Raw genomic sequence first — 11,791 nt, 5'->3', positions numbered from 1 at the left:
TGCTGATCACCTTTCTTGGCACTCCTCTTAGTATAAAACTATCAATCGCTGTCTTTGTTAACTAATTCCTGTTCAAAAGTGAATTTATATACAGTATGTTTCTTAATGAAAGCATGCTTTACAGATGCATTTATTTAAGGAGGATGTCTTTGCTATGGCATGAGCAGTGTCTCCCACTTGCAATTTTTGGAATAGTGCTAAAAAGCAAGAACAGGATTGTTCTTGAAGGACACACAGAGAGAATGTTTCTTTTATCATTTCTTAACTTGATTGACTGTGTGGACAGGATCCGCTCCTGTTGTGCTTTTATAATCCCCTCATCCCATCTACTGCTATAACTGTTTTCTATAATAAAAATATCAGTTACTGTGATGTTTTGTAGCACATCCTTTTGTGGCAGCCCTCGTTACTAAATTGTTTGCTTTCCCTGCAACTTCTTCTGTGACTTTAAAGTAATATATTCTGTCAGTTTATTGCTACATCCTCAGCAGTTAGTAGTTTTCTTCTTGTCCCCTTTTGTCTGTCTTGGTTCTGTAAGTGGGGATGCGGATAGGGTGACGAGATGCGACAGGTTCGATTTTTGGGTCTTCTTCTTATATAGGCTCCTATTATCCCCTCACCCCGTCCCGATTTTTCACATTTGCTGTCTGGTCACCCTAGATGCAGAGATGGGCTGGGGTGGACCTATGAATGTCTCACCAAACACACACATCCTGTGGGCTTGGGAAGAATTGTCCGTGTCCGGGCCATCACAAGCACTCTGCTGAGAGGCAGAGCAGGAAGCAGAGGGTTTGGGGCAGACTGTGCTCTGAATCTGCGTCCCTCCTGCGTGGATTCAGCCCCACACTATTGGCAGAGGCTGCCTTGGGAGTTGGGTGGCTGACTCCACCACATCCCTACTGCTGGTACCAGCTCCCGGGCAATTCCATTCCCAGTGACTGGCCAGTCCCCGCCTTGGGGCTCACCCAGAACGCGGGAGGCAGCAGGCATTAGAACACACCCACCCCTCCCCGCGGCCAGGAAAGTGCCGGCCTGGGAAGGGAAGTGTGTCCCGGGCAGGAGCCCGTAGGGGGAAGCGGGCTGTGTTGGTGCGTTGCTAGGAGCCGCTGGGCAGCCCGCGGGAAGTGCTACCGAGCAGGAGATGGAGGGCGCCGCTTGCCGATAGCGTCTGGTGCGGGCGGGTGTTGGGGGGCAGAGAGCGCAGGCGGAGCGAGGGTGTCGGGCCTAGGGGGGCACAGAGCGGGGCAGCGGGAGCTAGGGGAGTCGGGGATCAGGCGGGGGCGGTGATGGGGGCGGCGGCGTGGACGCTTTGGCAGAACAAGTTTCCTTGTGCCCGGCCTGTCCAGGGGCCCCGCCCGCGCCTCTTCTGCGTGTACCACCGCTGCACAGCATTGTAGAGCTTTTTAAAGACAAGGAACTGTGTCGTTTGTTTGTTTTGCTGGTTTCCTAGAGTCTCTGGGAAGTGTGATCAGCCAAGAGAGGCCAGGGCCATCTACAGAAAGAGAATTAAAATACACCCCGTTCTGTCTGGCAGCGTTAGCTATATTTGTGATCTGAATAGACCCTGCGGTGTGCCAAATGGAAATTTAATAGCACAGCAATAATTACGGATCAAAAATAAATTTAGGTTTTTTAAAAAATCTGATTTAATTAATTCATTTATGTAAATAGTGTTTATTTGAAACAATTGTGTTTATTGCGTTCATAGCAGATTTGTTCAATCGGAAGCTTTGCGACTCAGAACATGGATTTGGTGATCAGACAGCAGTTGTCTGCAGCACAGAACCACCAAGGTAAATGCTTGAATAATGTATGGAAATACTACTTGGCATCTATTTTAAATAAAAGAGAACTATAAAAGTTCTTGCACTATATGGACCTTTATCAGATCTTGTTTTTATACATACAGAACTGTAGACAAAATATTTTTCTGTGACTACTTTATATATCTTTGTTAGAGAAACAAAATAAATACCATAATACAGCACTCTTTTTAGTTAAATAGTTTACTTCAAAAAAAATTATTTCATATAACATCTTTAAGAACTGGATCCAAGGTCCAGTGAAGTCAGTGCAAAGATTCTTATTGATTTCAAGGAGTTTCAGAACAGGCCTTAAATGTCCTTTGTTTTTTGTCTGCTTGATTTTTTATTTAAAACTGCAAGAGACTCATTAAAACTCCCATCCAGCATGTGCACAGCTTTACACATATCCTTTGATAACTTCTCCCTGCAGATACACAGTTCTTTACTATGAGTAAAAATAAGAGCTTGAAATAATAAGAAGTCACTTGAAATAATAGTCAAGTTCCTGTACCCTCTGGCATAAAGCAAAGAATATTATTTATTATCTTCCTTATATGTTATTTTTATAAACAGACATTCAGGCTTTGAAGAATACTTATGAGTTGATCAAATCAGCCAATCAAGGGAAATCTGCACTTGATTCATCAGAGAGCTTTAGCTCTGATTTATATGTCCTCTGTGCAGAACAAGCACTCCAGGTAACTACTTTTCTGAGTAGGCCATTTATCTGTATTAAATAAAAAGAAATGTCTAGAATTAAACTATGATAGTGCTATGATAAATTAATATTTAAAGATATTGCCAGGATCACTGGAAATAGAGATTCTGAAATTTGTTATGCTGCAATTTTCTTACTTTACAGACCAAGTGCTTAGACATGCTTTTTGGCTTATGCCAGTCTATCCTTTTGCCTCAGCCTCTTCCCAAAGTCAGCATTTTTGTAAACTTCATCCATCAGCAAGCTGCACTTTCTGAAGTCTCTGATTAGCACAGAGTAAGAGAGGCAGACAATTCAAATGTATATTAATAGTTTTGTGATCATTGTTTCTTTTGTTATGAGAATGCTAGTGTGAGCTGTTTAGACAAGATGGAAGAGAAGTTGCCGATGAACGGTTGTTGTCATGCAGAAACTGAGAAAACATTCTAATCACAAAGACTGTTGCTCCTACCTCTGAGTGTCATATAAAATATGACTCAGGTTTTTATAAGTTTGAAATACTTTTAAAGCATGCTTCTGCAGTGGAAAATGGCATATGAAGTTCCAATGTGTTCAGTTTACAAGTAACAGGTTTTCATTTCTTTTTCCTAGCTATTATCTGTATAAATTGTACCTGAGATCTGAAATCTAATGTGCATTATTTGGAGTCATGCATCATTGCCAGCAAAAAAGATTCCGTAGGCTAAATTCTACTCTTGGTTATGCTTGTGCAACTCATAATTTGACCTTTCAGTTAACAGTTCTTTTAATGATGTGCAATACAGTGTTAAGTATAAAAAATAATAAATTATTTATTTTGTACTATAGTAAACCACTGTGTGACTCTGAATAAACCCAGAAACCAGATCTGTTGTGTAAAAAGTTGCCACTTTCCATATTTTGGGGGGAGAAAAATGGTTAACTTTAAAATCTTAATGTATTGAATTGTTTGTGGTGGCCTTACTTTCCAATTGTAAATGGACATATGAATGTACATTCTGCTGTCTTACCAAACACACACACTTAAAAACTGACCATTCTTGACCAACTTCTTTATTGGATTGTTGTTCATTTAACCAAAAAAATCCCCACCTTTAAAATAATGTTTTGTTCTAGTTGGGGTATCCAGAAATCAGCAGTGACTGTCTACAGATGTACTTTAAAGGAATACATCCTGTAACCCAGTTTATGGGTAGAGCCTACTTGTGCCAAGGCCTGTTGTACACCCCACTCTCCACAGATAATTTGGTGAGAAAATATTGTGAATTTTAATATTATGGTAACATCTAGTTTTAAGAATGTTCATAGTTTGATGTTAAATTAAATTGTGCATCTTAAATAATCTTTGTTCTCAATTCTTTTTTATATATTTGTAAGGGTAGTAAGCAGAGCTGGCTGAAACTTAAGAGATTTTGGTTTACCAGAAATTTTGGTACTTTCATATTTACTTTTGTTCCAAATTAGAATGAAACCATATTTACCAAAATTTCTCCACAAACTGGAGATAACCTGAAAATTTTGTTTTAGAAATGCCAAAATATAGCGTTCCCCAAACAAATATGTAAAACTGACATTCTTGTAATTTACTGAATAGCAACCATGAAACTGACAAGAATGTCAGTTTCTCTTTCTGGAGCTCTGAGAGCTGCTAGTCCCCCAGCTGGAGCTCTCAGGTCTCTAAAGGCTTCCAGGGCCCCTGTCATGGAGCTGGAAGTCATCAGACTGTCTCCAGCCAGAGCTCCCAGGGCTGCTGCCATAGAGTGGAGACCCTGCCAGCCCCCAGAGCCCTGGCTCCAGCTGAGACTCCGGGGTCTGGCAAACTCCTTGCCCCAAAGTGGGAAGCCAAACAGGCACCAGAATCCTGGCTTCAGCTGGAGTTTGGACAATGGCAGGGTCCCTGCCATGGAGCTGGTAGCTTAGCAGCCTTGACAATGCTGACTCTAGAAAGGGCTCCCAAGGTTGCTGCTGCAGAGCAGGGACCGTGCCAGCCTCCAAAGCCCTGGCTCTGTGGGTTTGCATGCTTCCTGCTGGAGATGTGGACCCTGGAAAACTGGCAGGTTTCCTTGTATTTCAACAGAAGTTTTGTCAAATCTCTAAGAGATTTGATTAAACATTTTACTTCAATGAATTAATATTTTCAGGTGAAACTTTCATTAGAAAATTTCTGACCATCTGTAGTAATAACTTGTATGTGACAACTTCCTAAAATGGAGGACACTGAATTTTTTATTACTACTTTAAAAAAAATTCCTTTCAGTGAGTATATAGATTTCAGGTTGATTTAGATTTTCAGAAATTCTTTTGGCCAGCACCTTTACTCTTCCTGCAATTTTCTGTCTCAGTCAGTATGCATCTTCCAGCTTCTGCAGCAAATGAAGCATGGGTCCTACAGTCTCCTTCACTACACAGCCCTATTTCCAGAGGCAGTCTATTCACTGTGCACTGAATCAGACAGGGGTCCTGTGGAAAAAAGTAGTATGTGATAATGTAATTAAAGGCTGTATCATAAAGCGTTTATGAAAGGGGAGCAAATTAAGTAGCACAGATGACCTTAAATTCTGGCATTTCGTAGCCTTTGAGTGCTTGACTCTGGAACCTTAAAAATGTTCTTTTAACATATTTGTGTGTCATTTCCCAGGTTTCTGAAAAACCTAAGTGAAAAAACAGAAATTCCATCATGTTGCATCACATTTATACCTATATAAGTCCATAAGGTTAGAACCCTTAGATGCATCACCCAAAACTTTGTCACTTGAGCTAATGGAGTAAATAACGGTCATAGGTTATTATCCTGTAAATAGAACATTCCGAGAGCTGAATGGGGTATTTTGCCCCTATTTACTTTTGTTCCAAATTAGAATGAAACCATATTTACCAAAATTTCTTCACAAACTGGAGATAACCTGAAAATTTTGTTTTAGAAATGCCAAAATATAGCATTCCGCAAACAAATATGTGAAACTGACATTCTTGTAATTTACTGAATAGCAGCCATGAAACTGACATTCTTGATATCTGCTGACAGTGGAAGAATGGTAAAACTCAGGAATCTTGGGTTCCAAGCCAGGCTCCAGAGGGAACAGTCCAGAGACACTTCTGCCTATTCCCACCCCCAAAGAATGACCTCTTCTGCCCCTCCCCCTCCAATCTGTCCCTGTGCTGAGTCTTTCCTACCCCTGGCTCCTTCTCCAAGTCCCATTCTCCTTATTTTCTCAACTCCTGAGTTGTCACCAAGTCTTAGTCTCCGTTCCTCAAGCATCTCTCTCCCAGTCCCAGTCTCCTTGCCCTGCTAATTCTAGTCATATCTGTCTGGACTCCCAGTTCTAGTCTCACCCCCTCCCCCCAAATTCCTTGTGCCAGGTCTTCTTGCCCATGTAGTCCAAGTCCCTCCGTCCTGCCCCACTCATCTCATGGACTCAGACTTTAAGGCCAGAAGAGACCATCTTGATCATTTAAGTTAGACTCCTGCACATTGTAGACCATAGAACCTCATCCACCCACTCTTATAATAGACCCATAACCTCTGACTGCATTACTGAAATTCTCAAATCATGATTTAAAGACTTGGAGTTACAGAGAATCCACCATTTATGCTAGTTTAGACCTGCAAATGACCAGTGTCCCATGCTGCAGAGGAAGGGGAAAAAGTCCGCAGGGGCTCCGCCGATCTGACCTGGGGAAAATTCCTTCACAACCCCAAATGTGGCGATCAGTTAGGCCCTGAGCATGTGGGCAAGACCCACCAGCCGGACACTTGGGAAAGAATTCTCTGTAGTAACTCAGAGCCCTCCTTGTCCCAGTCTCTTTGCCCAGCCATTCTTAGCTGTTCCCCCACACTCTAGCTCCTGATTAGATCTGTCTTCTGTCCCCAGACTTATTTTTCCCACCCAATTGGTGCTCTGTCCCCAACATCCTTGCTGAGTCCTAGTTCACTCCACCCGTTTCCTCATACAATCTCAATCTCTCCCCAGTTTATTGGCTTGCAGTTCCCCCTTATTTCTCTCCCCAGCTCTCAGTCCTAATCTCCTTGCCTAGCCAGTTTTAGTCTCTCCCTCTACCCCAACTCCCAGTCCTAGTTTCCCTTTCTCCCCCAAGCATCCAGTCCCAGCCTTCCAGATGTCTTGTCCCAATCTACTCCCCACAATCCTCACTCCCCTTGGTACAGTCTTGTCCCCTCTGAGTTTGAATCAGGCAGCTTTCTCCTCCTCCAGATTGCCTCATCCAGGCACAGGGTCACTGATAGAGTTCCTGCTCTCAGTTCAGGTTCTCAGCTTAAAGCTCTTTCCCATTACAGGGAAAGTTTTGCACAGCCCTGGGTTAGAGCATGACAAGCATGGCTGGAATCTTTGAAATTTAACAAGTTGCTACTTAGCATGTTCGAATAGTGACTTTTCAAAGATTTATATCTTGGCCAAATTTGGGTGGGTTTTTCCAGAGATGAAAAAAGGCACATTCCTTACACAAAGGCCCCTCTTCTGCACACACACACCCCATCCCAAATTTCAACAACTGTGTACAAAGCATAGATGTACCAAAGCCTTTCAAATAAAAGGTCACCAGAATTTTAAAGTGAGCAAAAAAAAAATGTATTTTCCCTGTGTCAGATTCCCCAGGGTACAATCTGAACTGTTCAACAGCGATGTCTCCAGAAATCTCTAGCTTGGGGTGCCTTTTACATTGCTTTACTTTCAGAACAGCCACTCCTTGTCTGGTTACTCAGCATTCAGCATGTAAATTCACTCTCAGCTAAATACATGAGTGCTCTCCCAGCCAGGCATGAACTACCCACAAATCCTTAGTCCCAGCCTTGTTCCCCAAAAATGTGCATCTGGCACTGCTCAGTATTCTCCTGGACAGTACAAGTTCATAGATAGTCCATCATTCCAACACAGGGAAGTGATAATGCATCAATATTGTATTCTCAAGTAGTGGTTCCCCACACACTTTAAACCAAACATACACTGGTTAAGATAAAGTTATTAACTACAGAAAGATAGATTGTTTTACACGTATAGATGCATATAAGCCAGGATTGGTTACAAAAGAAATAAAACCACATGCTAATATCTAAATGAACTCAGAACCAAAATGTCTCTCTCACCATAAACTGCAACAGTTCACAGGCTGGATTTCTTTTCTAGCTAGGGACCATTCCCCCCTTAGTTGAACTCTTCAGGTGTTCATTAATGACATAAGCAGAGAAATGGGAAGAAAACGGGGGAGGTCAAGTCTTTTTCTCCCCCTTCCTAACTCAATTTCTTGTGCTAGAAACATCCTTGCTGAGTCATGGGTGACAGGCAGTCCCTTGTGGACTTGAGGTTTGAAACATTCCTGTGATGCAATGTAAATTTCTTGTTTATACCTCCCCCCCCCCCCCGCTGGTGAATAGACAGTTAAGTAGGTAATGGCCCCTTAACACCTTGCTGGTGTGCTAGTGGGTCTTTGTTTCTAAGGCTTTGTCTACACTGGCACTTTGTCGGCAAAACTTTTGTCATTCAGAGATGTTAATCCCCTCCCCCCTCAAAGGACAAAAGGTTTACTGACAAAAAGTGCCGGTGTGAATAGCTCTTTGTCAACAGAAGTGCTCTCCTGTCAACAAAGCCAGGGCCGCTCATTGGAGGTGGAAGCTTTTTGTCGGCAGGAGAGCTCTCTCTTGCTGACAAACTGCAGCTACACTGCATGCCTTTTAGCAGCAAGGCTGTAGCTGCACAGCAGTGTCACTAAAAGCCTCATAGGGCTTGTCTACATCAGAAAGTTGCAGCGCTGGTGAGGGAGTTACAGCACTGCAACTTTGAAGGTGTACACATCTGCAGGGCACCACCAGCGCTGCAACTGCCTGTTTGCAGCGCTGGCCGTACTCCCGTTTTGTCTCGGGTGTAGAGGATCCAGCGCTGGTGATCCAGCGCTGATAATCCAATGTAGACAGTTACCAGCGCTTTTCTTGACCTCCGTGGAAGGAGGAAGCCTCTGGTAATCAAGCTGGTTTCCTTTCCCGGTTTGCTCTCTCGGTCCCGGAGCCACCCAGCAAACCGCAGGGAAGGAGACCTGCTTGCTCGGGGTTCCGGGACCGAGAGAGCAAACCGGGAACGCCGCGGTTTGCTCTCTCGGTCCCGGAGCCACCCAGCAACCCGCAGGGAAGGAGACCTGCTTGCTCGGGGTTCCGGGACCGAGAGAGCAAACCGGGAAAGGAAACCAGCTTCGCCGCGGTTTGCTCTCTCGGTCCCGGAACCCCGAGCAAGCAGGTCTCCTTCCCTGCGGTTTGCTGGCTGGCTCCGGGACCGAGAGAGCAAACCGCGGCGTTCCCGGTTTGCTCTCTCGGTCCCGGAACCCCGAGCAAGCAGGTCTCCTTCCCTGCGGTTTGCTGGCTGGCTCCGGGACCGAGAGAGCAAACCGCGGCGTTCCCGGTTTGCTCTCTCGGTCCCGGAACCCCGAGCAAGCAGGTCTCCTTCCCTGCGGTTTGCTGGCTGGCTCCGGGACCGAGAGAGCAAACCGCGGCGTTCCCGGTTTGCTCTCTCGGTCCCGGAACCCCGAGCAAGCAGGTCTCCTTCCCTGCGGTTTGCTGGCTGGCTCCGGGACCGAGAGAGCAAACCGCGGCGTTCCCGGTTTGCTCTCTCGGTCCCGGAACCCCGAGCAAGCAGGTCTCCTTCCCTGCGGTTTGCTGGCTGGCTCCGGGACCGAGAGAGCAAACCGCGGGGAAGCTGGTTTCCTTTCCCGGTTTGCTCTCTCCTCCCGGAACCCCCCTTGAAGCCGCCCAACAGCGCTGCAGTGTGGCCACATCTAACACCACTTGCAGCGCTGGTTGCTGTAAGTGTGGCCACTCTGCAGCGCTGGCCCTATACAGCTGTACTAATACAGCTGTAACAACCAGCGCTGCAAAATTTTAGATGTAGACATGGCCATAGTGTAACGAGAAACTGGTTTGTGGGTGTTATCTGAAATTACAATATATTTCAGTAACAATCATATAGTGGAAACTTACAACTTTACACATAGTGTTGCTACATATATCTCAACAGAATGATAATATTCAGCAGAGTATGAGTTTACAATCATACTTTGTACAAAATATATCATAATCTTATAAAAGTGTTGAACATGGGGTACAGGCTGTCCTTGTTGTTGGAAATGACTGACCCCCCTGGAATGGGGGAGGGATGCCGAAGAGTGGCCTTTATGGAAGGAATGTTTTAAGCTGAAATTTTCTAAACATCTGTCAACAAAAATTTCAGCCTAAATGATTAAAGTTTGGCAATGTTATAAGCAACTGTAGTAGGGTCTTTATTAATGGAAAACATTAGACAACCTTAATATTGTATGGTACTGGCAGCCCCACCTGTAGCAATAATAATAACTTGATAATAAGCTGAAAATTGTTAGTAATATGACAGTGATTAATAAAGACCTGTGTCAAACGAGCTTTAACAATTCTTTGTTATTTTTTAGGAAAAGTTTGAGAAATTTGTGATGTACCTGATGAAAGCATTAGACTTTGCAATACACGATCCAAGGTAAAACTATCTGATGGGGGTTACAGTTCCAAATCTCAACAGTGTTACTGACCTAGTTTTTTTAAGATAATTGCTTCTCGTACTTCCACTTTGTGGGTCTCTGGGTAACACAGATCTTTTTGTGGAGCATATCTGTCTCAGTCCTACTCCTTTTCTGTAACACTAGTGCTTCCACCAAATGAAAAATACAGTACTAAGGTGACAGGATGAATATAAATGTGCTTTAATATGATATATGTGGCTGCTTATGTCCCTCCATTTTATAACTCTGCTGGTGAGAAGGACAGCACAGGGTTAGCTCTCATTGATGTATTCCTGAGGTGCCCACTATCCTCAGTCAGGATGGTAGGTGCTATACAAACAATAGAAAGATGCAGTCCCTACTTGTGTTGTTTAGAATCTATATAAAGAGACTTTTAAATATGTTTATCTCAGGTTCTATTTCTTGTTTTTCAGATATTATTTTTTGATATATAATGCCTCAGTCCTTTACTGGCAGGTTGTAAGGCCATATCTTAAGCCTGGGTTCCGCTACCTTCTTATTCCCAGCCTATCTCAGATTGTAACAGCATTAAATCAAGCTGAAGAGGAAGACAAGCAATGGCGAGCAGAACTCATGATGTAAGTTTGAACTGTTATTTTTGGACCAGGGTCCTGTAGTCCTTTTGTGCATGTAGCTCCCATTTATGGTTATCTTTGATCACAAACTGGCATATTAAATCTCATTCTAAATATATTGTGAGTGTGGTACGACTTGTAAATCATAGAGCAGAATTTCATAATTAGTACATAGACCAGTAATTTGTATAGAGAAGACTGCCCGATTAGACCCCTTAACTGTTCTTTAATAAAACCTGTATATATAGTACAAAAGATACTCCAGTTTGATATTTGTATTGTGGTTAAAATGGAAGTGACATCCATAGATTTGACACGTCACAAGAGTTAGAAAGCTATAGTCACTGTCTCTGCAACAGGTTGTCTTGCTTCATATGGTCAAAATATATATTTTAAAAATCCCTGTATGTAAGGGAGTTGTGGAATTACTCTTGGAAGGAAACTTTTATTGCCTATATCTAGTCAGTTCCAGTCTGAGCCATTGTAACCTGTTGGATTAAATCAGCTGTGGTGCTGAATTAACTGTTGTGTGTGTCCTTTTAGGTTAGGAGACAAACTAGCTACATCGTGGTTTAGGAACCATTTTTCTTCAGATAAAAATCCCAAGCCTAGATTGGGACAACATACATATCTCTTGTCCCCTGATCCTTGGAGAGAGTGGGAGGTTCCTGTCCCTGCCGAAGACTCAGAGGGGAGCATATTCAGTACTTCTGGTTTCCTTCTTTTTTGCCCGATTGCCTTATATGGTAATGGGGTTTGGCAGAATGTATGACCTTACCCCTGAAAAATTGACATCCAAACTGCCGTTATTTAGATGTCACCAAGGAGGAAGACTAGAGGCAGTCTCTGGCTGCATAGCTAAGAAGGCCCTGAAGTGCTGTCTGGCCAGTAGCCAGAGGTGCTCTCTTTCTCTCAGATGAACGAGTGAGAGGTCAAGTGAATTTGTGAAAGGTTAATTTTTGTATTAACTTTTTCTCCTATTTAATGCAGCTGTATGTCAAAATGAAATTTCATGAAATAAATGTGTTTGGTGAATGGCACTTGGAAAATGTATACTAAATACTAAATTTTAGAGTAAAAGGCACACAAATGAATACTAGTGCTCAGTCACTTGAGGTATGTGTTTTTTTTCATCCATGTGATCAGCCATGCATCATTTGTTA

General features: G+C 43.3%; 1 protein-coding gene across 7 annotated transcripts in view; it reads left to right on the top strand.

The window, feature by feature from the left end:
• The first annotated feature begins 1,084 nt into the window (after positions 1-1,084).
• The window catches only part of CFAP46 (cilia and flagella associated protein 46), a 168,717-nt gene continuing 158,010 nt past the window's right edge, over positions 1,085-11,791 (top strand). For 5 of the 7 annotated variants that reach the window (XR_004001341.1, XM_030570343.1, XM_030570342.1 and 2 more), the window contains exons 1-6: positions 1,104-1,171; positions 1,709-1,793; positions 2,379-2,503; positions 3,619-3,750; positions 9,946-10,010; positions 10,467-10,631. Coding sequence is in view for 6 of the 7 variants with exons in the window: in XM_030570343.1 (XP_030426203.1) it covers positions 1,745-1,793; positions 2,379-2,503; positions 3,619-3,750; positions 9,946-10,010; positions 10,467-10,631 (536 nt within the window). In the remaining variant the exon portion in view is untranslated. Of the gene's footprint in view, positions 1,172-1,708; positions 1,794-2,378; positions 2,504-2,865; positions 3,751-9,945; positions 10,011-10,466; positions 10,632-11,791 lie in introns of those variants that run through there. The other 2 variants (XM_030570341.1, XM_030570344.1) reach the window with 2 other exon arrangements.

The sequence above is a fragment of the Gopherus evgoodei genome, chromosome 7 (assembly GCF_007399415.2).
Source record: "Gopherus evgoodei ecotype Sinaloan lineage chromosome 7, rGopEvg1_v1.p, whole genome shotgun sequence".
Lineage (NCBI taxonomy): Eukaryota > Metazoa > Chordata > Testudines > Testudinidae > Gopherus > Gopherus evgoodei.
Note: the sequence above shows the minus strand (reverse complement) of the source record. Positions and strands in the feature narration are given on the sequence as shown.